Here is a 23,744-nt window from a genome sequence, read left to right as displayed (position 1 = left end):
TTCTCTTCCTCTAATGCCCAAAAGTTTTTCCCTCTAACTTCAAAAAACATAATATATAAGTTAAGCGTGGTGACAATTTAAAATGTAGTAAAACTAATCATGTGAATTTTGGGGTTGACTGGAATTGGGTTTAATAAGTCCCACATCCTCTAATTAGGAATGGGGAGTGCCTGTTTCCTGCCATGTTTCCTGCCTGTAGGTCTAATTCACAGCAGGGAAAAAAGACCCTACATGCAGCTACAATAGGCCGACTGACACTGACTCTTTATTACACCACAGGGATTACTAAATTTGCTTCATTATAATATCATTTGGGCTCGCTCATTATTTGCAATTATAAATTCTTTTGTCGCCCCCCCCTCCCCTCAGACTAATAATTAACTTCAATAACCAAGGAATACATATCCCAATTTATTATTAACTCATTGTTCTCAATTAACATCAGATTAAGAATTTAAAGGTTTGCTAATATCTACTCTTTGTGATTATAAGAGCTTACGCACAACAGGAATAAAGCCTATAGTGGTTGTGGGTATGTGTGTGTGTGCGTTTGTGTGTGTGTGCACGTGTGTGTGCGTGCTTGCGTGTAAATACATGAGTGGGTGGTTAAGCATAGTTCAGAACAGAGAAATTGTGTGTTTAGTAATTATATGTGTTCATTGGAGAGGCAGGAGTAGACTTTAAACTCAGAGATGCTATTCATGTAACAGCTTTCCATTCAGCTGGGGGTCACCGGGGTCCCCTCTCCCCCATTGTCACCTTCAGCCTCAAGGCTAGCACATTCAGACCCGTACGCAACTCCTGCCTTTATCCGGCTTGGTCTGTTAGCCCTCCAGCCTCCCACGTAGCAGACTCCGTGCTGTGCTCCGACAACAATGCGCCGATATACTGGCTACATTTATCTGGTCTTGTTGTTGGTGGCTTATTGGCCTCCTCGGCAATGGGCGACTGAGGTGCTGTAGTGCAAATTAGTGACAGATCAGATAGGCGTGACCTTAAAAAACCCTTGGCCTTGTTTAATTGGCAGTGCTGAGGCGAACTAATTGTATAAATCAGCTCGTAATGAGATCTTGGCTTATTGTGAAACGCAAGATAATGTGAGAAAATTAACAGGAGTGAGCTTATTGCATTTTCATCCCCTGTAGCTTTAGGTCTGGTCAGTGAATGGTTTTCTCCTTTTTGTCACTACCCCTTAACTCAATAAGATAATGCCTAAATGTGTACGCAATCATACTGTACTGGAGTTTCCAGGGTATTTGTACGTCCTCTAACAAAACTTTCAATTTGGGGTGCACTTCAACAAGACACATTGAAACTAGCAGAGCATGCCCCCACTAAATAAATCATTAGCAGGCAGTGCTTGAAGAAAGAAAGCTAATATGACATAAAACAACCACTTTATGTGAAAGCTGTTTATTAGTGGAATCCGTCGACTGGAAGACAGATTAATGAGGTAGCAGAAGAGAGGATTTCAAACATTGTCTCGGACTGATTCCTATTGAGGACTGCAGGTCAGACACTAACACATCTGTATTATAGTAACTCAGCTGTGAAGACTCTGACCCTCAGTCAACAGTCACTGTGGCCCGAATTCTGTTCCTCTGATTCTGTCTCTATTTGTCCCAATGTAGGTAAACAGTTATCTAAGACCCTTGTTGATTTTACCTGGTTGGTTTTAACCATGTTCCAAATTCAGTGTGTTTTATGCGATCAAATAAAAGCTTTTTTAACACATTGATAACATTATTTAAATGCTGTATTTCTTTGCGTGATTTTTTTTTATCAAATGCAAGCTTTATACAGTAGTCATTTATGACTAAAAATACGATGTTGCATACAAAAACACATTTTAAAATAGTGTCTTTCTGTGTTTTTGTTTACATTTCAGGTTTTTACATGAATTTAAAATCAACCGACCATTGATCGCTGAAAGCTGGGGATTGAGTCTTTCAGTTTTTGTAAGTATCAATTTACCTCTTCAGCTTTTTCTGTCTTGCCACATGTCTCATACACCCCTGCTGTCTTTCGCCCACACTGAACACCTGCATCAAATGAGGTGGACAATTGGATGGGCACACAATGTATGCACAATTAAACGGTTACATAGGCACAAAGTTACTGATAGACCTTATAACATTAGGTCCTTAAACCTATTTTTATTGCATTTGGTTTTGCTTCAATATTGTGCTGTGGTTACGCCGATTAATTTTTTTTTTCATTCTGTTTTTCAAATTCCATTATTCATCATTTTATACCACAACACTATCACACCTTCACACAGGTCAGAGACACAGGGGAATATATTTAAGCAAATGTGCAACCCTGCTTGTAAACCAAGATACGTAGGTATAAGTGATACATTTCAAAGCAATATAGTAAGACAGTTGCAACTGCAGAGTGTGGAGGCAGTATAGAGAATACTACTCAATGAAAATATATCCCTTTTACAATCTTTACTCAGCTGCTGCTCGTGCTCAAATATAAATGTATCTTGGATATTAAGCAAATAAAAGTGAGGAACTTAGTCGATATTATTATTTTCTTCCAAATGTCAGTTGGAGGTGTCATGGGGAATCACATTAATGTGGTTGAGAAGCTCTTCAATAACAGCTGGGAAATGTCTCTCGAAAATTCAAAGTTCATGGCCATTTACAATTGTTTGATCACGGCATTTCACATTACACACTGTCTTCTGCTCAGGTGAACACACACCTGTCTCCAAGCCAGCTATCTCTGCTGCTGCATGTTGGTTTTAGTTGAATTTGTTGGAAATAGCTTGAAGTCGTAAAAAAGGTCACACTACAATATGACAGTCAGTCAAGTATGAGTGTGACCATACTGATGAACGTAAATAGAGCATCGCAGAGATGTAATAAAAAACTGGCAGCGACAGTGGCAAAATATAATACTTCTTGGTTGAAATAGCTAACTGAAACAACTACTGTTGTGAGCAGTTACAGGGTAACTTGTGGCACATGCGGTATAATAATATAACATATATCTTAGGTGTGACATCAAGGAGTGACTTCTTGCCCAGATTTCACCTACCATAGAAACCTTTAGAACCTAAAAGAGTTAACGTGATTTAAGCATCAAAATTAGCCTAATCTATCTATATATATAAAACATAAATAAAAACAACTAACAGGCAAAATCTTGAGCAGCCTTTGTAGATGGGAGCCATATGTTTTTCTTTTGCAATTTTTTAACAAAATACTTAAAAGGATATTAATTATCCACTTGTGTTGTTCGCCAGATGAGTCAACTGCCCCCTGCTGGTTAGTTAATATGTACTTAATAGTTAATACATTGACCCATAACGTTTTGACAATAAAGACTCAATACTAATGTGTTAAGGCACCTGTCAGTATTTGTTATAAGGGAAAATATCGTCGGAGACCTCATGGGCTAGCATTCATTGCCATCCCAATCTTCTGAGACATTAAGTCGGATCGTCACACCAAGAATGTAGATCCTTTGACCCACAGGTGTAATTAATCTCACTACATGACAGGAGGTATTTTAGTTTGTGTCTGGAACACTTATAGAACAAGTTTAATTACACTCACGCAATCTCATTTGGAGACACCTGAGGATACATTAGGCAGTCAGCATAGGCCGTGTACACTCTTTGTTAGTGTATGCCATTTATCTAATAAGCAAAAGCCACACGGTCTCACAGCTCTCAGCCCACTATCGATGGCACCACTCAAGGGGAGGGAATGCGGGGGAACCATTTTGTCAGAAATTAAATAAACAGCGCTTCACCGTAAAATGAAAATGAATAACCTCTGAATGGTTATTCGTCCTCTATTATTTATCAAATGGGCCTCTTCAGTCCACTGACCCTGCAGTGATTATGGTCAACATGTTGCTAAACAGAGGCCGGTTTACAAAGTCTGCCTAACAAAGATTTTAATTGAATCTGCCTTAATTACAACATAGGATCCCAGTGCACATTTGAAAAACAAATCGTTGGCACACATGTCATTACTCGTCAAGAATGTGGAAAACCTTCCAGATCTTTGCCTATCTTCCTTAACTTTGCATACACTTGATAGCTCGCTCTCTGTATTACTCATGCATGACCTCATTTTGAAGTGCTTTAACTGAAACGTGCGCGTTGGCAATTTGATTAGGTGTGTTTCTCTTAAAAGTTGGTGATTAACTATGTTCTATATTTAATCACATGAGAAGGAACTAACTTCTCCGTTTACTATTATTATTATTATTTGAAGGTTTGATGGACTTTAATTTAATCTCAGAAGAATAAAAACCTAATATGGATTTGGCGGCTGTCCAGCTTCTCAAAGTATGTTCCCTCGTACTGTAGGACAGAGTTTTACCTAGGAGCTGTACTGTAGACAGCGGAAAAAGAGGACCAAAGAACATGCCATTAATCTTCTCGCTAGCCCATCTGTGGAAAGTAATGCATAACTAAAAGTCCGGTAAAATGAATTAATGATTTCAACCATGAACTTTTCTCCCAAAACCCCATGAATCGTCTCCAACTGATAATGCACCACGACCCTGGAGTGTGAAATCCCTGTTGCGTTGAGAGTAGCCAGTTAATTGATTCGCAGATTATTTAGAGTTTGTGGGGCCCAGGGGAGTGCTCGACTCTAATGACGGCCCATTTTGAAAGAGTTGAAAAACTCTTCCCAGGCAGGCCAGTATTAAATTGTAACAGTAAGCTAACAAGTATAATCTAGGTCCATAGAGGAGATATGTTGTGTTGTGCTTTTAGAGTGGGTCTGCTGCATATGCTCTTTATATGGGACGTATCTCTTGTCCTAAAGAGAAAAAAAGGAAATTGGTTGAGCTTTATTCCTTTTTTTTAAAGGCTTTGTTTTTCATTAATAATGTTTTGTTCATGTTTGAGAAAGCATAGAATATAAAGGATTCAGAGTATACCATTTTATATAGATTACGTTTAAAAATACAATTGTTTCCCAGCATTTTTGTCATTAGTCTTGTCAGTAGCTAGCAAAGCAAGCCATTAAGTCTCTGTTGATTGTTGACATCAAAATAAAAAGTGGGGTCCGACTAACATGGTCAAGGTTAAATGTCGTTACACTGTTACCTATCAAGTCTCAACAGGCTGATGAGCATTATACTCTGTACTGTGGCATGTGTGATATACGAAAAAAAGAGGCTAAATAAATATATCAGAAATCAGCTAGCAAAGTAAAATGAATATGTCCCAGCTGTTTGTCGTGGTAAGAGCTAGATTAACCAATAGCTGGTCATTCTGTGTAGAATTGGCTCATCTGGTATCACACACACTGTGCGTTCCAGCGCTTTTTAGTTGAAGTTGTTTGATCTCTGTGTTAATATCAAGGAGCCTCTAATCTCGACCCATTAGCAACTGCTGTCATTCAGACACACAGTGTCGGCCTGATTTAAATAAAATGAAATGAAGATAGTTGTTTCTGGTCCCCTGGCTTCACTCATTGCCATAAACATATGCTCTGTGCCCCGCTTCTTTCAATCTTATTTATGACTTTAATTTGTTGTGTGGGCTGCGCAAGAAATCAAATTTAATCCAATCCTCCCAGGGACCCTGTCATATAATAACATGGTAATTTCTGTGTATCCTTTTGAAAAATGAGGAAATTAATTCTTCCTGACATGTTCTAATTATTCCAGTGTGAACGGCGGATGGGCTCCGCTCATTTCTCCCATCCCCCCCGGCCCCCTAAGTGTCAGTTGCCGTCGGGTGTCGAGGTGCTAATGCTGACCAGCAGCGCGTTTAATTTGAAACATGAGCAGACACCTTTCAACACACCTTCTTAATGTTGGAGTGGCTCTCACAAATTAAATCACTACTCATCTGGCAGCCCTGACTGAAGTGTGTGTGCATGAACAGTATGTGTGTCTGTGTGTGTTTGTGTGCATGCCAGCCTATGAAGGTGCAGCTTGTGTGTGTGAGTGTGTGTTTAGGTTAGGGGATGGGGGAGGGGTCAATAGGACAGTGTTGCCATTAGCAAAAGTATAAGGTGTGTCTGTGCGTGTGGATTACACTGTAGGTGTAGATGCATACATGTTAGCGTGGGTGGAACAGGTATCACCATATTTCATGCGACTTGGTGTTGAGTTGGCGTAAAGCTGTCTACCGGGAGGTTGGTATTGCTTGGACAGCTATTTTTCCACATATGGATCTCCCTCCCCTCGAACCAACAGCACCTTTTCACAAGTCCCACTTCTCCACTGAGAGCACCGAAAGGCTCATTTATTTAGACTGTAATCAGGCAGTCTTTAGCTTATCACTTCAATTTGCATAGGGACACCACTGGCAGGGATGTTGTGGAACAATGATCAAATGTTTCATGTTGAAGAATTTTAAACATTAAAAAATATTTCCATTTTTAAATCCAGACTATACCTATACCTTATAATAATAAAAACTAGTTAAACTACTAATACTACTACTACATATGAATAAATAAATACATAAATAAATAATGTTTAATAATCTAAAACTGAGACCCGTTTTATCACAGAGAACATAATTGGTTCAGAATTAACTAGGTGAAATAAAACTCTCATGAAATAAAAATATATAGAATTAAAATAAGATTATTCTGACTATTGCAGAGACTTCCACAGCTCTGGGAGAAGTGCACAGCTCTGGGACAGAAACATGTGTTTCCACGCTAATAATGTACAGTATCTGAAGCAGCCGGGACAGCAGGAGAAAAAATAAACAAGCACAGTTGACTGAACTTTAGAGTCAGTTTCAACCATAGAACTGTAATTGATTTGGTGTGTGCGTGCGCGTGTATGTGTTGTCTCTGCGTTGTAGAACAAGAGGGCTCATAGCCATGGCGTCATGGTCGAGGAGAAGAGAGCACTGCTTTGTGAACGGTGGGTGGGTCTCCCCATGACTCAGTGAGGGGAGAGGCGTCAACATGGCCGCCTGGCCCACAGGGATTTAAGTGTCCCCCCATACCCCCACACCCTGCAGGGTTAATCACTGCCATTTTGGATCCATGCAGAGAGAGCAAATGCACTCTCCATCACTGTGGAAGAACTGAGACATAAGCCACCACTTAGGCTGCCACTGTAGTAGCTCTGTGGGTAGATCTGCTTCATAAGCTTGTTTCCACTCCGCACAATAGTGTGTTTTGAGCCCTGGTTTACCCGTCTAAAGAAGGTTGGAGTTCCTGGATCAGTGCAGACTCATGCTCTCTGTATCCTCATCTTTGCATATTGCTTCATGTTCTCATATGGTTTCGGTTAAGGGATACACAGAGTAACCTGGGATGTAGTTACGGGTAGAATCTGTGAAGCTGACTTCTGTGTCTCGCTGTGCACCGCACTCTACGTGAGCCTGTTAATGACTGAAGGCTGAGAGTGCCGTCTTGTGCCAAGACCCACATGGCTGCTGGCGGTGCATTAAATCAGCAGTCAATTTGACTGGAAGTTTGAAATCTGGGCTAGGTTAAGGGGATGTGCTGAAGCCGTGTTAATAGCTAGCTTGTTGTCCATATGGTACTGCTTTAATAGAGCACATTTGTTGCAGATGGTGGGAGACTCGGTTAGGCAGAGGCAGCTTTTGGCAGAGGCTCATTCTTCGAAAGGGCTGCCGTGCTGCTTGGACTGGTCCAGGCCAACTTAGTGATGTCGATCCTCCCAGCTTCTCCTTTACCAAAAAGCCTGCCCTTGAATGTGGCCTAACGTTAATTTAAATACATTCTTGTTTTTTTGTGTTCAGAGAAGAGCAAATACAATGTGGCTCAGTCACTTTTTCCTGAGTTTGGTCGTTTGTGCTCCAAACCGCACCTTTGCTTCCATGCGCTAACTTCAGTTGTTTCTGACCACAATGGGACCGTAGACAGCAGGCACAGCTGAGGAAACACAAGACCGCGGAGAGTGAAAGAACAAGGCCTATGGAAGAAGATAAAGATAGAAACTGAGCGTGGCCTAATCTATTTCACTTTCTCTCCTGCTACTAAACTGCTTTAGCTAGCCTGTTGAAGGATTCGGGGTTCCAGTAGAATACAAAGACACACATTCAGAAAATAAGAGAGTGCTATGTAAATCTGTCAAGTTTCTGCACCGAGCTCTGCGCTGTTATTCCTCTTCCTACATTTCTGAACTAACATTGCAGTATGCAAATGCTTGCTCTAATTTGTTTGCACATACTGTAAGTTCAGAGGGAATACACAATGGTTTTGGGTAATTGTTTTGGTCTGTGCGCCTCAGCTTCAGTCAGAGAAGCTGAGGCGACAAAAAGAGTATGTGTGCTTTTTGTTGCACTCAGAGAAGTGAGGAGACACGCTTGATCTGTTCTGCACTGTTTGACGGTTGTTTTCTCACGTTGTCACTGGCTTGGTGTGCTGTGCCGTGGTGATGCTATTATTTGCACTGGGCCCAGCTGAGTGGAGAAAAGAGCAGAGCTGCAGCGCCCCTAGCCATGCCACTCCCGCCTCCCCAGACACCTTATTGTGAGAAAAGTGTCGACTGAGCCCTCTGGGCCTTGTGGATCCACTGCCTCGCTAAGTGCTGGCCAGACTGAAAGGCACAGTGTCCTTGGGCCCAGCTCATTCTTTCCAGTCTCTCAGAGGCTTTGTCTCATGAGCCACAAGAGCAAGGGGAGAAAATGCCAAATTTCACCCATGTCACTAAAACTGAAGGTGTTTAAGGGCTGAGATGGCGTTTGCTGCTATGTTTAGTGTTATTCATGATGTGCACGCAGGACCTATAACAGAGGATAGGATGTTCGTAAAAAGAGTATCTTTTTCTTTTCATCACATTTTAAACATTAGTGATTTTTCTCAGCAGGAATTGTGCTCCACAGACTTCAAAGCTCTTGAATTTGAAAGTTATGAAATTGAATAAAAAGACGGTGGCGCAATGAAATGTTATGAAGTGAAATGGTTTGTTATAATGCTGGATTTTTTTGTTGCAAGATACCCGTGCCATGTTTTGGTGGCTTGAGTATATCTTTATAAGGCTAGTTGTGAGATCTGAGAGACATTTAAATTTCAACCACTGAGGGGAAAAAAAGTTCCCCCTCCACAAATCTGCTCTCTGGAATTGCTGCTCGCTTTTTAACCACTTAAAACAAAGCACATGGAAGTCCTAATCAATTTCCAACCAATCCTAACAAAATAAAAGCGCATATTATACAGACGAATGACATAGGCTAATGGAAACCTGTTGTAAGTAATTTTTAGCCATGTGTCTCCAGTATTCTGTGGGCAAGGCTTCTAAACGACCCCTACAAGTGGTGACATCATGACCACATCCCTTTGCCTCATTGACGCTGCAAGTCCCAGCTTGGGTCCCTTGCGGCGGGGCTCCCAGAAGCCACAGCACCCTCGCCACACATGGGCTGCAGCTGGACCACCGTTGCCTCCTCTGAAGCACACTGGAGCTGCTCTGGGATCTGCGGTTACAGTGCTGGATGTACATGTATATATCTGCAGACAGCGGCGGAAAAAAACCCGACTGTATAGAGATCAGTAGGCAGAGTTTATTTGATGCAAACATATCATCAGGCCTCTCAGCGAAAACCCATGTTGTATGCAAATCCCCTCCCTCGATGGAAAGAGGTATAATTAATGATGTCAGTTCATAAAAAGAAAAGGATGGGTTCGAAGCCGTATTTCTGCAATAATTAAAGACATGCGTTATTATAGGAGGAAGATGTAAGCTGTTTGTGTTTTTCTTTTTCTTTCTCTAACTAACTATTTTCTCATTGTTCTCCAGCTTGATTATTACTTGTTTCACAGTTTAAAAAAAAATGGTTCTCTGTGATTTCTCCTGCCAGAATCCCACACGCTGACATGGAGGGCTTTCTTCGTAGCAGCTTTTTACTGAGGTTAGTTACATTTCTGTTGTTACCGTTATAGGATCACAGGTCGGGCACGGGTGGTATAGAGGGCTAACAGGGGTTAAGCTTTCTGACACATTGTTAGCTTTAGACTTTGTCCTGTGTGTGTGTGTCTGCGCACATGTTTGTGTGTGCACATATGTCTGTGTGTTTAAACAATGTCAAACATGGAATGTAACATATTTACCAGGGCTGTGTGTGTGTGTGTGTGTTATGATCGTGATTTTGTAGTGTGTTGCTGACTGGCATGCTCACCCGGATAGCTTCCAGTCAGACTGAAAGCAAAAGCCAGCAACCTGAGGGACACATGTAGATCAGCTGCCCCCCCTCTCCCCCTCTTCCTTTCACAACTTAAACGAATTGCAGATATTTAGGGTTTCTGTGTCTCTGCACTGCACACTTTTGTCTGACCACTCTCACCCACTGCCCTCCCTCACTAACCATCCTAATCAGGGCCATTGGGGTGAGGCAGTTGCCGGCATATATATCTTTTGATGTGCTGTTGTTTCCTGTTGTGTTCCGTGTTTGTGTTCAACCTACCATAAAGATTTACATTTTTTGTCTTTACCCTTCCTGTGATTCTAATTAACAATTTGTGCTGTCATTACACACAGAGGAAGTAAATAAGAGAGTGTATTTACCATTGGCTCCTTTCCTAGTCAACCACCTTCTCTAGGCTCCAGTGTTGCTCCCTAATTAGGGCTGGCTCATTAGAAGCCACAGCAGCAGCATCTGCCTTTCAAAGCTGCTGTCAGCCAAACTTTACTAAAGCTAATGAATCCTCTTTGATTTCTTTTTCAAAAGGTCACTTATTTGATTAAATTAACAGCATTTTTGCTCTATCTCTCTCTCCCTCTCTCTCTCTCTCTCTCTCTCTCTCTCTCTCTCTCTCTCTCTCTCTCTCTCTCTCTCTCTCTCTCTCTCTCTCTATCTCTCTCTCAGAAATGTTGGGGGCATTTTAAAAATAAAGGACAATTTGATACCATTACTCTCGCTAGTCAAAATGTCCCTCATGCATATACATTTTATTTAGTTTATCTATCAGAATTTCATCATTCAAGAACATACTTAAAAGATTGAGTCACACATTTATTTGACTAATAACATTCTTATTTATGTTATTATACTTTAAATAAATGATGAGGGCTATTTAGCGCTAGTTACATATACTATATGTTAATCAATACTTGATTTACTTACCATTTGCGACAGTGAACAAATAACATAGAACAATCTAACCCAAAGATATTGCTTTTTAAAGTATTAATCATATAGCTTCAACACACCGACTTATTCAGGCATAAACATTTTTTTTGAGAGCGCACTGCCATTGCTCATTTCCTTTTTTACTTTTTTTTGGATCGATGATACAAAGTGGTTGACAGCGTTTAACTCTCAGCACCTGTCGAAACCAGCATAGCAGATAACTAACTGCACTAGACATATACTGTATTTTGTATGTTGCAGTAGGGGCGGTGTGGTGAAAAGGTCTGGCAGAAGCATATCTCAATTTCACCAGGAATATTTCAACATCCCATCCCACATCTACAAAAGAAAAAGAGAAAAAAAAAATTTAAAAAATAAACGTGACCTTTGACCTTGGCTTCATCTCAACAATTTCCTTTTGTTCTCATTGCTTTTAGAGAACACAGTGATTATTCAAAGTAAACACATTATTGCGCTGCTAATCCTCATCCTTCTGTCAATGTCTGTTTTAATTAAAGGAGAAGAGCCAGTAGAAAAGATATCACGCACACAGACTGGCCTCAACAATCAGGCCAAGATTAAAGGCAGGCTTTGCTTCAGGGGTAGCCCTTTTGCTTGGATAACAAGACTTGTGTCCTGCAGGGTGGGGGTAGGAGTGAAAGGGGAGAAAAGGATAGAAACAGTTGAGGATGGATGTGGCAGACATTCCTCTAGAATATTTTATCTTCTTTTCCCAAGAAACTGAAATAGGTCAAAGGGGCAGCATGTTCAAACATTTTTGCTCCAATGTTGCAGATGTTAATTTTTTATTCTTGTACCACATATATCAGTAGCACACCGGATGAGCCTTTCATTATTGTAATGAGTCATGAGTTTGGTTTTGAGTCACACAAACAGTGAGTTTTAATAGCTGTAAAAAGAGGCACCTAATGGCACCTGAAACACGGCCATCGTGAAATATACATCAAGCTCCTCAAATGTGATGGGTGAAAAAATCTAAACTATATTTCACATACAAGTCAAAGCCTTTGTACTGTCTCTTAAAAAAATGCAAGTCGGTTTTAAATCTTTTAAAATCTAAGGCAAAAGTTCTCTGAACTAAAGTATACAACGTGCACAGTGTGTGTAATAGACAACTCATCACGCACATGTTATTGCAAGCCTCACCGTTTTTCTCTCTTTGTTGAAAAAGCTGTGTTTTCATTTTACATCAATTTTTCATATGTTTATGGAAGACGTTTAACAGGTTTTTGTTTGTGCAGTCAAAGAGACTGAGAAAATGAGAGTGAGTGTGTGAGAGAGCGAAAGGGGAAGGAAGAGAGACAAAATACAGAGACGTGAACAGGGAGAGAGAGAGAGAGAGAGAGAGAGAGAGAGAGAGAGAGAAAGAGAGAGAGAGAGAGAGAGAGAGAGAGAGAGAGAGAGAGAGAGAGAGATGTCTTCAGTCTCGGTCTACTCCCAGTGGGCAGGACCTCCCCCTTTTTCTGCCATTATTTGATGTAATGAAAGGAGAAAGTGTGTAACATTGAGATTGTTAATTAATTTAGTCTAACAAGATGAAGATAAATGAAACCCACTGAAGGTTGACTAGGCTAAGGGGCCCACTTAGCATTTTCCTGCCCTCAAGCTCAGTCTCTCTTCCTCCTTTACAATGGAGAACAGCTAATAGGTGACGCACAGTGTTTGTGCAGACCAGCTGAGCTCTCAGCCACAAAGTTTACATTTGGAACTTTTGGAAAAAATATTTTATTTTCAGCCTCAATTCATCATAATCTTCTCTCTGGGACTTTCTTTAAACTCCCAAATGGCTGGCCTGCATTTGTAATGCAGTTAGTTTTGGAGCATAGATATGCAATTATCTAATTGAGTCATCTTGACATGTTAGATAAAGCTTGGTTAACATACACGACTAGCAAACTAAATTGACTTAATATATGTGTAGAAGCACTGGTCAAATGTTAAGACATTATTCTTTTATGGACACCTTGTAGTCGTTTTATAGATAACAAACACACCTTTTATTATCTTCTGCGGGAGATCAGTCGTATTTTTTCTTGCTATGAAGGAAGGTTATATAAATGGCCATTCTCTCCGGCAACTATGTGGCCCCTTCACATGAGCCTGTGTGACTCCTTTCTCCGTATCAATGCTTCTTCTCTAATGCGGCTTGGGGGCTAGTTGAGCGGCAAGACAGACACAAAGCAGAAAGGACATTTTTTTCTACAAAGCCAGTTGTCTTCATCCAATGTCCTTACAAGCAAATCAGTAGTCTATCGAGGTCCTTCCTCAGTGGACACTTTGTACAGGATCTTCATGGCAGCACAGACCAATCATTATTGCACCCATTCTTTGCTCCCTCAGTTCTCAAGTCACCAACAATGGGTTGTTGATTGTATGGAAAACACCAGAACAATTATGTCCTCTGTTTTGGTGGCAGGGCCAGCGTTTTAAAGTGTAATCCCCGATAATGGCCTCATTATTGTTATTCTTGGAGCAGGCCTCAGGAGAAAGAAAGTAGCCGCCTGCAGTACGTCATTATTTCGTAAATTTCGATTAGCTCATCATGCTGTCTCCTGGCAAACAGAATCATAGCTAATTAAAAGTGAGGGAGCGCTCCTGCCTGTGACTTAAAAGGTAGCACTCGATGGCTGTTAATATGAGAAAAAAATGGTAAAGGAAAGGAGGATTAGACCTGTTACCCTGGTAACTCCAACTTCCATCTGCGAGGCGAACAATGAACTTGTGTTTTCTCCGCCACCTATGCTTGAAGAAACATAAAGCGAGGAAGTGAGTGTTCTGAAAGGACAAGACCCTTTTTAACAACAAAGTGGGATCTGGGACTAATAGGCTCTTTGGTGCGAGTTGTTAGGCGAGATCACTGGGGGATAGAGGAGCAGAAAGGTCAACGTTTAATCCTAGGACAGTGAAGGTCGTCCTGGGGTTTTTACAATAGCACGTTGTTTCCCCAAAATCTGTTTGTCGGCCCAAGAAACCCAACCTCAAGTTTGTCCATTTTAAAGACTTTAAAAGAAAGCTAGAGTGACAGAGAAAGCGGCTGATAACATGTCTCCTCGTGATAAAGCAGCCACATGTATACATTCCCTCAGCTGATTAAATAAACACAAACAAGATGCCAAGAGTCGGACCAATTAGGCGGAGCTGTCAAAGGCTGTTGGAATTGTCTCTTGCATCTCTTTTACTGCTACTACCAGCATTGGCTCCTGGCACCTCAGCTCAGTTGGAAACAACATTAAGTCTTATGTCAATTTTCCAAACACCTTTATACACTGTATAACCATTGCACGCTTGTCTTGCATTAACCATTGTAAAACAGCATCTTCAGCTTCTTTTTCAAGTTTTCATTAATGCTAAATACTGCAAGAACATCATACATATTACACTGGAAGAATTTAAACTCTAGAGGTCCGAAACGTTGATGAAAAATACTAGTTGTCATAAGGAATGGATTTCCATAATATTCTTTATATTTCAATCAGCATTAAAACAGATTTCTTTAGCGTTACAAAAATGTTTGATGGGCTTATAGATAAGAGCTGCCTAAGAGCTGCTACTCTGAAAAGGAATGGTCCTGCTCTAAAACACTGCTGAGTTATAATGATCCATGACTATAGAGGAACAGTATGTGTTTCTCTTTGAGTTTTATGTCCCTTATTACAGCTGCAATACGTCTGCTCACATTAAGCTAATTTATGGCCGAGGCCAACGTAACAGCAGTACAGGTTAATGAATTTGGCATTACTAATTAAACGTTATTGAGGGATGAATCTGAATCCTGTGGTCGGGAGGGACAGCAGAGGAAGGAGGAGAGGAGAATAGGACATAGTCTCTTCCTAGCATTCCTTCCTCAAGGCTTACGTTTACTATGAGTAAAACAAGTGAATTGAATGTGAAGACAGCACAGCCTTTAAGGTGAAATGGAGGTAAGCTGTATATAGCGCAATGCAGGGACACAATGCTTTCTCTGATTTAAATTCATCTGAATAGAGAAAATAATTTGTATAATCATTTTAAACTACACAGAATGTGTTTTTCACATAGATAGTAAATAATATGAATGTAGCATCTGGGCTGACCTCAGTTATTCACACGGCATCCAATAATCCTGGTTTGTGCGCGTCGCCATTTTGTGAGGGGGAGGGAGATAGCTGACGTATACCTCCGAGGCAAAGTGAGGGACAACAGACGGAGAGCTGTCACTCAAGAGATCGCGCGAATACATTTTTACCTCCGATAAAATAAAAACTAGCGTGGTCCGAAAAAATTCACCCCCCTCAGTGTTGTCATGGAGATATGACCTAAACATACAGACTAAAATGGTTTTGTGGACCAGGCTGTAAATAGGTTTAATAAGGCTTTGAAAACGGCCTGTGAGTCAAAGAAAAATGGCTTAGTCTTGGTACCACCCCCCTAGTGGCACTTACGGTTACTACAGTTGTGGTCACTTCCTTATTGGATGCTGGTAAAAATCGCTGAGGTTGGGGCTTGGTTTTTCAAAATATGACACTAATATTTTAGTCGGAAAAGAAAGTGTCCACCAAGAACCAAAGGCAGACTACTCTGGTATTTGTAATGTATTTGTGTTTCTGTGTTTGTTCAAACGCAGCAACTGTAAAACAAGTAAAATAATAATAATAATAATAATAATCATAATAATCATAATAATCATAATAATCATAATAATCATAAATAATAATTTCATTCATAGTCGTTTAATTTCATAGCATTTACTTCATTTACCTCTTTAAAACGGGAATTTAAAGATCACGTAGCATTGTCTGCTCAAGCAAATAGTTATGGTGCAGACAGTGTGGAATATTTAGCAATTAATGAACTGGCCTCTGACGCTAACTATCCAGGACAAGTATATGAGGTCTTGGAAAACATGATAAAAGTTCCCTAGACATGTTTTACAACTTCTTACTTTTTAATAAAGGGTTACACAAAAAAAATATATAGCATTTTTAGATGATGAAATTATTATTTTTCAGAAATGTTTTAGTTTCTAATGACTCAAATAAATATTACAAAGTATCTGCACATAAGGGCTAACCTTACAACATTTGAAAGAAATGACAGCTCAACTCAACAAAAACAGGGACCCATGATTTTTAAAGTTTGTGATTAGTTTTTATGATTGAGCGAAGATTTATAATATGCACCTTCAAATTCTTTAGTGAACGACTTCAAAATCCTTTCAAATTTCATGTTTTTTTTTCAAACCCAGTTCCACACAGCTTTCCTAGCAAGCTGTTCAAAGCCCATAACTTCCAGCAAGTTTCACTTCCTAACTGGATGAGCGAGAAGTGTATTGGAGTTACAATATTGGTGTGAAGCACCTCAAATTTTTCAGTGAGGGTTGTTAGTGGCGTGTGTACTACACGCACGGTTTAAATCTTGTTTTTCCTGCCACCCTTTCTCTACTTCTCTTTTACTCTCCCCAGTGCCTCTACACTCCGTGTCTGACATACTCTCCCTGAGAGCTAAGCCTTTCAATTTAGATTTCAATTATCATGTTAGTTTTGTGATTAGACTTTAGTCCTCCAGGAATCAGACCTCTCTGCTCCTCTCTATTCCACTCTATTCCACTTCCCCTGCAATCACATCCCATCTGATGATTTGCGCATATAATTACGGAAGTTATTGAATATGCAGATCACTGTTGACTCTTGGTGTGCGGTTCATAATGCATCAACTCTAACTGTATCAAACAAGGGTCTCTGATAAAGACCCCACTCTGATAATGAGAGAGGGCCAATGTATGCTATTAGTCAGAGATAACAGACACCACAACGGCTGGGACTCAATTAAAACAGTGCCACGCTATAATCTGTGTGACTCTGTGTTTGCGTGTGTGTGTGTGTGTGCATGCGTGGGTGCGTGCGTGTGTGTGTCTGTGTATTTTAGCCCTTGAACAGCATTCAGGCCAGTGTAGGGACTTGGCATTGTGCACAGTACCGCTCTACTATAACAACCAGCACAGCACAGACACGTCTGAGAGGCCAGCAAGCCAGTGCGCAAGGTGTTTATGAATCAACCAACATGAGGTATTTCCCCCATGTTACAGTATGTTGCTACCATCGTCTTACACCCCGTCCCATGATGTAATCCCTTAGAGCTTTTCAAGAGTAGGGAGTGAAGCACTTTACAGGCACACCCACAGGAGGGGGTTGTGGGAAATGTTGAAACTTTTGATAGCTTTTAGAGGGCTTTCTTAAAAACCTGGCTCGTAAGCAGAGAGAAAATTGGCTCTTTTGCTATAAGGTTTTGCATTTTGCTATTAAAATTCTAGGGACGTAGGGTTACCTGCTCTTGAACAGGCCTTAAAGCCACTCTACTTTTTTCCCCAAACAGCTAGTCTTAACAGGTTTTTTCTGCGCTTAGTTTTCAGACACAATTGAGAATACAGGGAAACAGAAGAACCCAGGTCCAGTATTTTTAGCCCGAGCTGTAGCAATGTGGCTGCCATTTATAGCTGATATGCCAGGCTGATGCTGGACGGCTGCCCTGCTGACACCAGACATTAGGGCTTATAGACCCCACAAAACTCTGCACAACACCAACCGCAATCCACAGACATGCAAACAAAATAAGTTGAATCGTGGAGTAGATCTTATCTCCTGCACACATAATACAGATTTCATTTATTACAGTTACATTAAAATAAGCTTAATCAAACATAAACATGTTTGATGGTGGTGTATTTAATTGATGAGGGGAGGATGATGTTTTTATCTATAGTGACACATTTTTCCTTGTAAGTCAATCCAATATAGGTTGCAAATATCAATCAAATAAGTGTTTTGTTATTTGCAAAATTTCTGTCCACAATCTCCGTGGTTTTACTCTGGTTTGGTCTGAATGTCTTTGTTACTTGCCACTTCTAGTCAATACTGTGTTTTATGATCTTTTTTAAACTGTGTTAAAACAAAGGCAGCACTGATCTGGAAAGTTGTGAAATGTTGAACTCTTTTGTTAGCTCACATCCTGTGGTCTCAGTGGCAGGTTACAGCAGGCTGGTGCCCGATCTTTCGACTGTCATGGCTGGCTGTTGTTATTAGTGTAAGACCTATGCGGACCTCTGTTGTATTTTGCCTGTTCCAATGTTTATTATTTGGTTAATTGGATTGAAACTGTTTCACCAACTGTAAGCTTAACATGACAAAATTGACTTAAACTTTGTCAAAGGGTCTTATATAGGAGCTAAAATAACATCATGGTGGCTGGCTGACTAATGGCCCCAGACAGTAGCAAAATATACAGAATTTATGGATTGTGCTTGTGGATTCAATGTGATATGCTTAGCAAAGTAAATAAAAACTAAGGGGCATGGTCTACCTAAGTGACCAATGCGATCTGACTGCCCTTTTACTGTAAAAAGTGTGTCGCAACTGCAATGACCTTTGTCAGGTTACAGCTATTGTTTGCAGATTGGTCAGACACTCTACAGGCTGTGAAAGACACATCTGCTACCTCCAGCTCAGTGTAGAGTAGATAGAATGTCAGGAGCGTGTGTGTGTGTGTGTGTGTGTGTGTGTGTGTGTGTGTGTGGGCACAGGTGGGGTCTTCAGCTAGCAAACCCTGTCAGCTCAGCCACAGTCCATATCCTCTTATCAAATATTTGTCTGGCCTTCACTCCCTATTTACCTTTCATTTTGTTTGCTTAGTTTATTGAAATGTATCTACTGGCAGATTGATAAAGCTGCCACAAAGTTGTTCTCAGATTATTATGTTTTTGTTCTTTAATAATGTCTATGCAAGCTGCTGTGTGTAAATGTCACATCATGTATTTATTTCCCATAGAAATGTGATAACATCTATGTTCATAGATATTTGACACTGATGTGGATATTTTCCACAGTATTTAAATTTGTATGCATTTTAACAAGTCACTGCAGGAATTGTTGATTGCTACCAGGAGTATAAAATTGTAGGTCAGCTCTACAGAAAATTCCCTTTTAGCTTTTAACATCACACATAAAACCATATTTATTTAATGTGTTTTTGATTGATTCCCAGATTGAGATTCAAAGGGTGGTCATAAATGTTGCAGGACAAAGGGCCTCTTTGTGTGAATGGGGCCCCAGTTGAAATGGAGGAGTAGTTTGAGATTACCAGATTATTTCCTACTAGCCCAGTGAGTGAGGCGAGCCGCAGCCCTGCGCCGTGCTGTGCAGAGGCTGAGCATAATGAGTGTGGTGGCAGGGAACCACAACAGAGCCGGGGCAGAGGCTGCCTGGGAACCAGAGGCCCATGGCCTCCAGCCAAACACACACACAAATCCTGCCGCACACTTGTGGCTTTTTAAGAAAGCAATTTAGTTAATGATTTCATTTTGAAACACTGTCATGATGCATGTGTCCTCTGAGCGAGCCAGTGAAAAGATTAAAGGAGAAACTAACACTGAGGAAAAGGTATTAGTAAACACAAGCTTCTTCGACAACCACAGAGAAAAATAACATGCAACCGAGCGTAATGTGGCATTTGTTGTGAACACAGCACAAACATCACTGGGGTAATAGATTGTGGTATGTTATGTATATCACTTGTGACTCCTGATGTTTTTATGCATCGCTCGAGACAAATGTATAGAAGAGATGGAGCCCAGTGTGAGTGGTCGACACATGGTTAGCAGCAGGCCTCTCAGGCATTTCCAGTTTTAGTCAGCGTCTAATTCACTACAGTGCCTGCTTCCCCGGAGTGGAAATACAGCACATTTTTCTGTTCAGCCATGTCTGTCAGCTCTCTGATTTTATTAGGGCTATGTTTCACATTCATTTACTCAGGTTTTCTCCGAGGCGGCCCATGAACGAAACCATCTTAGCATAGCTAAAACAGCAGCTTGTACATGTCTTCTGTGAACCAAATGTTGGGGCAATTACTCAGATCAGTGGCTAGGGTTTCTGGTTTTGCTCTTCAGATCTCATTTTTCTCCAGTCTCTTTCTTTCTTTTTTTGTATCAGCTGTCAATCACTTGTGGTAACTTTTAACCATCTCCAAACAGAGCTGGTTGCCAGCCATTAATTTAGTCCTTCACTTTTTACTCGGCTTCTTCCCGTCCAACCTGTCAGAATGACACACACTGTTGACCATGCCTTCTATTCAGCACTGGCAAATTAATTGGTTTCAGTGGTTTAAATCAGCAATCAATGTCAGTTTCCCAACATAATAAGCCTTAATCATAAATCTTTGAGGTGTGGCTTGCCTGACCCCTATTCATCATGGCTCTGCTAGATGGCCTCATCTGGGTGGAGCAAATGAACTACCCCTGTTTTGATTTTCCAATTGACGTGTCACATGAAACGTGGCTACTCTCTCCCCTCCCCATTTGTATCCAAGGCCTTCTTCTCACAGTCCTTAAAAAACATACAAGGGTCCAAAGACAAAGAGGGAAAAGAGCTCCAGTTGTCCCAAGGGGAGAGACATTGGTTTGCCTTCCCTTGTGTGTGTGCTCAATGAATACCATTAATTTATTCTGAAAAAATAGCAAAAAAAGGGGGGAAAACTAAAGAATTAGAGTTGGGTCTGACTGTAGCTAATACGCTGTTGTCCTCCCAGATCCTTGAATAACAATAGAGCATCTTAATTACAATTGTGTTGAAGGGGAATTCCTCATTTTCCCTCCAGCCACAAAAATCTATTCATGAGCCCAGAATAAAAGGGAACAAAATTGCTTTCTCTCCTGTACACCAGGACTTGTTCTACGTTTGGAAAAATAGAAAGGAACAAGGATAGTGACAGAGAAAGTGGGCCACTGTGTGCCGACATTCCAGATGTCCAAACCAACGGCGGTTGTACCAACCCCAGTTCTGCTGGCCGCCAAAGTTGCCAATGATGACCTCATGATGGCAACTCCAAAGACTGAGGCCCATAGTTCCCCTGCCATACAGTACAATAATGCCCCCCTCACTTTCATAAAGCATTCACGGTCACTGATGTTCATGCCTTTCCTTCATAATTAGCTATTTCTTCCATTATTTTGCCAAAAGTCTAGGATTGTGGTCCCTTTTTTTGTTTTAGTTTTTTGGTTAAATGCCTTGCTTTCTTCCTTTTTAACTTCTCCTCCCTTTTGAGGTTTCTATGCTCCCTGTAGACGTTTTGTGCATCTCTTTGGTTACTTGGGATGCGTCCCTTCACTTGTTTGGCACCCCCCAGCCAGCTTCTCAACTCACATTTCTGGCAACTGTGAGAGATGTTACACTCGATTTGCTGAAGTGCGGCTATTTCACTCTGAACTCTCCTGTGCACAGAATAAGTTATCTTTATAAATGACAGAAAGGATCTGGCCTGAATAGCGCTTTGTTTACGGTTTAACAAAAAGGGGGGCCCCACTCTATATTTCATCTGTCACCGTTGCTTTTCTTTCCTTCAACAATGCTCGATTGTTTCCATGAAAATTTCAGGTTCCATGAACAGGAGAATTCTGTATTATTATGTTCCTGCCAAATTCCGATCTCTGTTTTCCTTCTCCTGCTGACAAAGGGCTCATAACTTACTGTCAACTATGAGGCAAGCCACAAAGCTCCACTGTTGCTCAGCAAATAGCGTTGTGTTGGTTGATGGCTTGACTTGCTGTGAGGTTTGCTTAAGTGCGGCAGCAGCAACAGAATGACTCTTTGGAAACTCCATCCCCCAGCAGGCCCTGAGAAAAGAAATAATAAAAGAAAGAAATAGGGGTTAAACAACAAACAGCTTTTCTTGTCTGTTTTTTTTTCTTCTTTTTCTTTCACCCTCTCAGGCGCTGAACTGTTGAAGTTGTTGTCCTGCTACCCACAGTGTCTTCTGGTGTGTTCGTGTTTGACACATAACATCCAGTATGCTCCTCTACTAGTGGATCATTTATCCTAAAAGAATGATGCCTGTCCAGAAAAAAAAGGCCAGTAGTGAATTTCTTCGGACGGCCATCCTTCATTTGTGATAGGATACGCATGAGTTAACTTGTGTGTGTCCTGGGGAACTGAGAGGCTGTTATGCCATCCAGCTCTGAGCTTGTGTCCTGGGATCAGGAAAAGGGCCAATGGCACAGGGGAGCAAAGGGCTGAGGAGGAGAAGAGGAGGGGGAGGAGGTTGGGCAGGAGGGGGCAATGAGGGATTCAGTGTGTGAGTGCTCATCGACCCCTTCTTGAGTAGACAGACAGGGACACTTAAGCGCTCTCACACCTGCATCTGCCTTTGCCTTGCATGGGGGGCAAGGACACCAACCATGCTGTCATGGCAGCTGCACAAGTGTTTAAAGTGAGATACAAGGCAGTTCCTCTAGCAGCACATTATTGCAAATAATTTACCATGCAAAGTAATTATCAATGCTCTGCTCAATATGTAAAGTGTGCACTTCAGGTGGCTTGCTTAATTTGCTCGGTTGGCTATCATTTGAGTTTAGAATTTGTAGCTGTAGTAACTGTGGCAGTTTCTAATAAAGAAGGTATCAGGAGAGAATGTGGAGTGAGGATGAAGTGCCGCCGTAATTGAGTTGACTTTTTGCAAAGGAAGGTCAACAATAATGGAGGGACAATTTAAACAAATTCATTTAGACAACTCTCCAGTCTCTGTACTGTAGGTTACCTAGGTGGAATATCTGTATTTTCCCAACCATTTGCTGTATTTTAATATGATGATCTGTAATTACGTTTGGCTGAGGATTAAGATTTTAATACCAATGTTATTTCACTGACTAAAAATGATTGTAAAAAAGAAAGGAAATATATTTTCAGATTAAAATGATTTTAAATTATAGGAATGATACAATAGCGAAACAGAAATACATGTGCACGTGTGTGTGTGTGTGTGTGTGTGTGTGTGTGTGTGTGTGTGTGTGTGTGTGTGTGTGTGTGTGTGTGTGTGATAAAAGAGACTAACTGCGTGCACTATACAGCCCGTGTTACGGGTTGATTATGTATCCAGAAACCTGGCTGCTGCACAGCATGGCACAATCACAATGGAGGGTGATAATTTAATTGTGCTAAACGGTGGATTCCGTGTCAATGCTCCTCCAGCTGGGAGCTGTCAGGTAGTAATATCTCATTATGGCAGGTGAAGAACCCAGAGGAACCCTACCACGACACCTGTTAGAACAGGAGGAAGCCCCAAAGGGAAACACAGATGATTTTCTCTCTCTCTTTTTCTCTCTCTCTCTCTCTCTCTCTCTCTCTCTCTCTCTCTCACACACACACACACACACACTCACACACACACACACACACACACACACACACACACACACACACACACACACACACACACACACACACAGGCACAGACACAGACACAGACACAGACAGACAGACAGACAGACACACACTCAAGCCCAGAATAACAGTGTTTAAGCCCTCCACATTTTTCTACTCTTTAAAAGATTATTATTGATTATACGTCAAGGTTATTGCCATTGTTTGTGAATGTGTTTCATTAAACAAACACAAAAAAACATGTTTTAAGTTAGTGGTAATGTAGATAAAAAAATTGTTGAATCGAGATGCATCGATAATCGGTTCAGAATCGAATCGTTGACCTCAGAATCGGAATCGAATAGGGAGGTCAATGGAAAGTCAAAGCTTTTTATCCGTTATTTCTTGCTGTTGCTTCTTTTTTTTTTAAACGGTCTGTTTTTAATCATTTATTTTATTTGTATCTCTTTTTTTGGTCTGCTGATAACATCTGAAGGAACAGAGTGTGATATTCT

At 40.9% G+C, this 23,744-nt stretch overlaps 1 protein-coding gene across 2 annotated transcripts in view; it reads left to right on the top strand.

Annotated features, from left to right (window-relative positions):
* Positions 1 to 23,744, top strand: part of sox6 (SRY-box transcription factor 6) — a 136,578-nt gene that overhangs the window by 18,350 nt on the left and 94,484 nt on the right. For both annotated transcript variants that reach the window (XM_080030930.1, XM_080030929.1), the window contains exons 2-3: positions 1,889 to 1,958; positions 9,779 to 9,829. In XM_080030930.1, coding sequence (XP_079887056.1) covers positions 9,795 to 9,829 — 35 coding nt within the window. In that variant the 5' untranslated portion in view covers positions 1,889 to 1,958; positions 9,779 to 9,794. The remainder of the gene's footprint in view (positions 1 to 1,888; positions 1,959 to 9,778; positions 9,830 to 23,744) is intronic.

Source organism: Ammodytes marinus (assembly GCF_949987685.1).
Source record: "Ammodytes marinus genome assembly, chromosome: 1".
Classification (NCBI taxonomy): Eukaryota; Metazoa; Chordata; class Actinopteri; order Uranoscopiformes; family Ammodytidae; genus Ammodytes; species Ammodytes marinus.
Note: the sequence above shows the minus strand (reverse complement) of the source record. Positions and strands in the feature narration are given on the sequence as shown.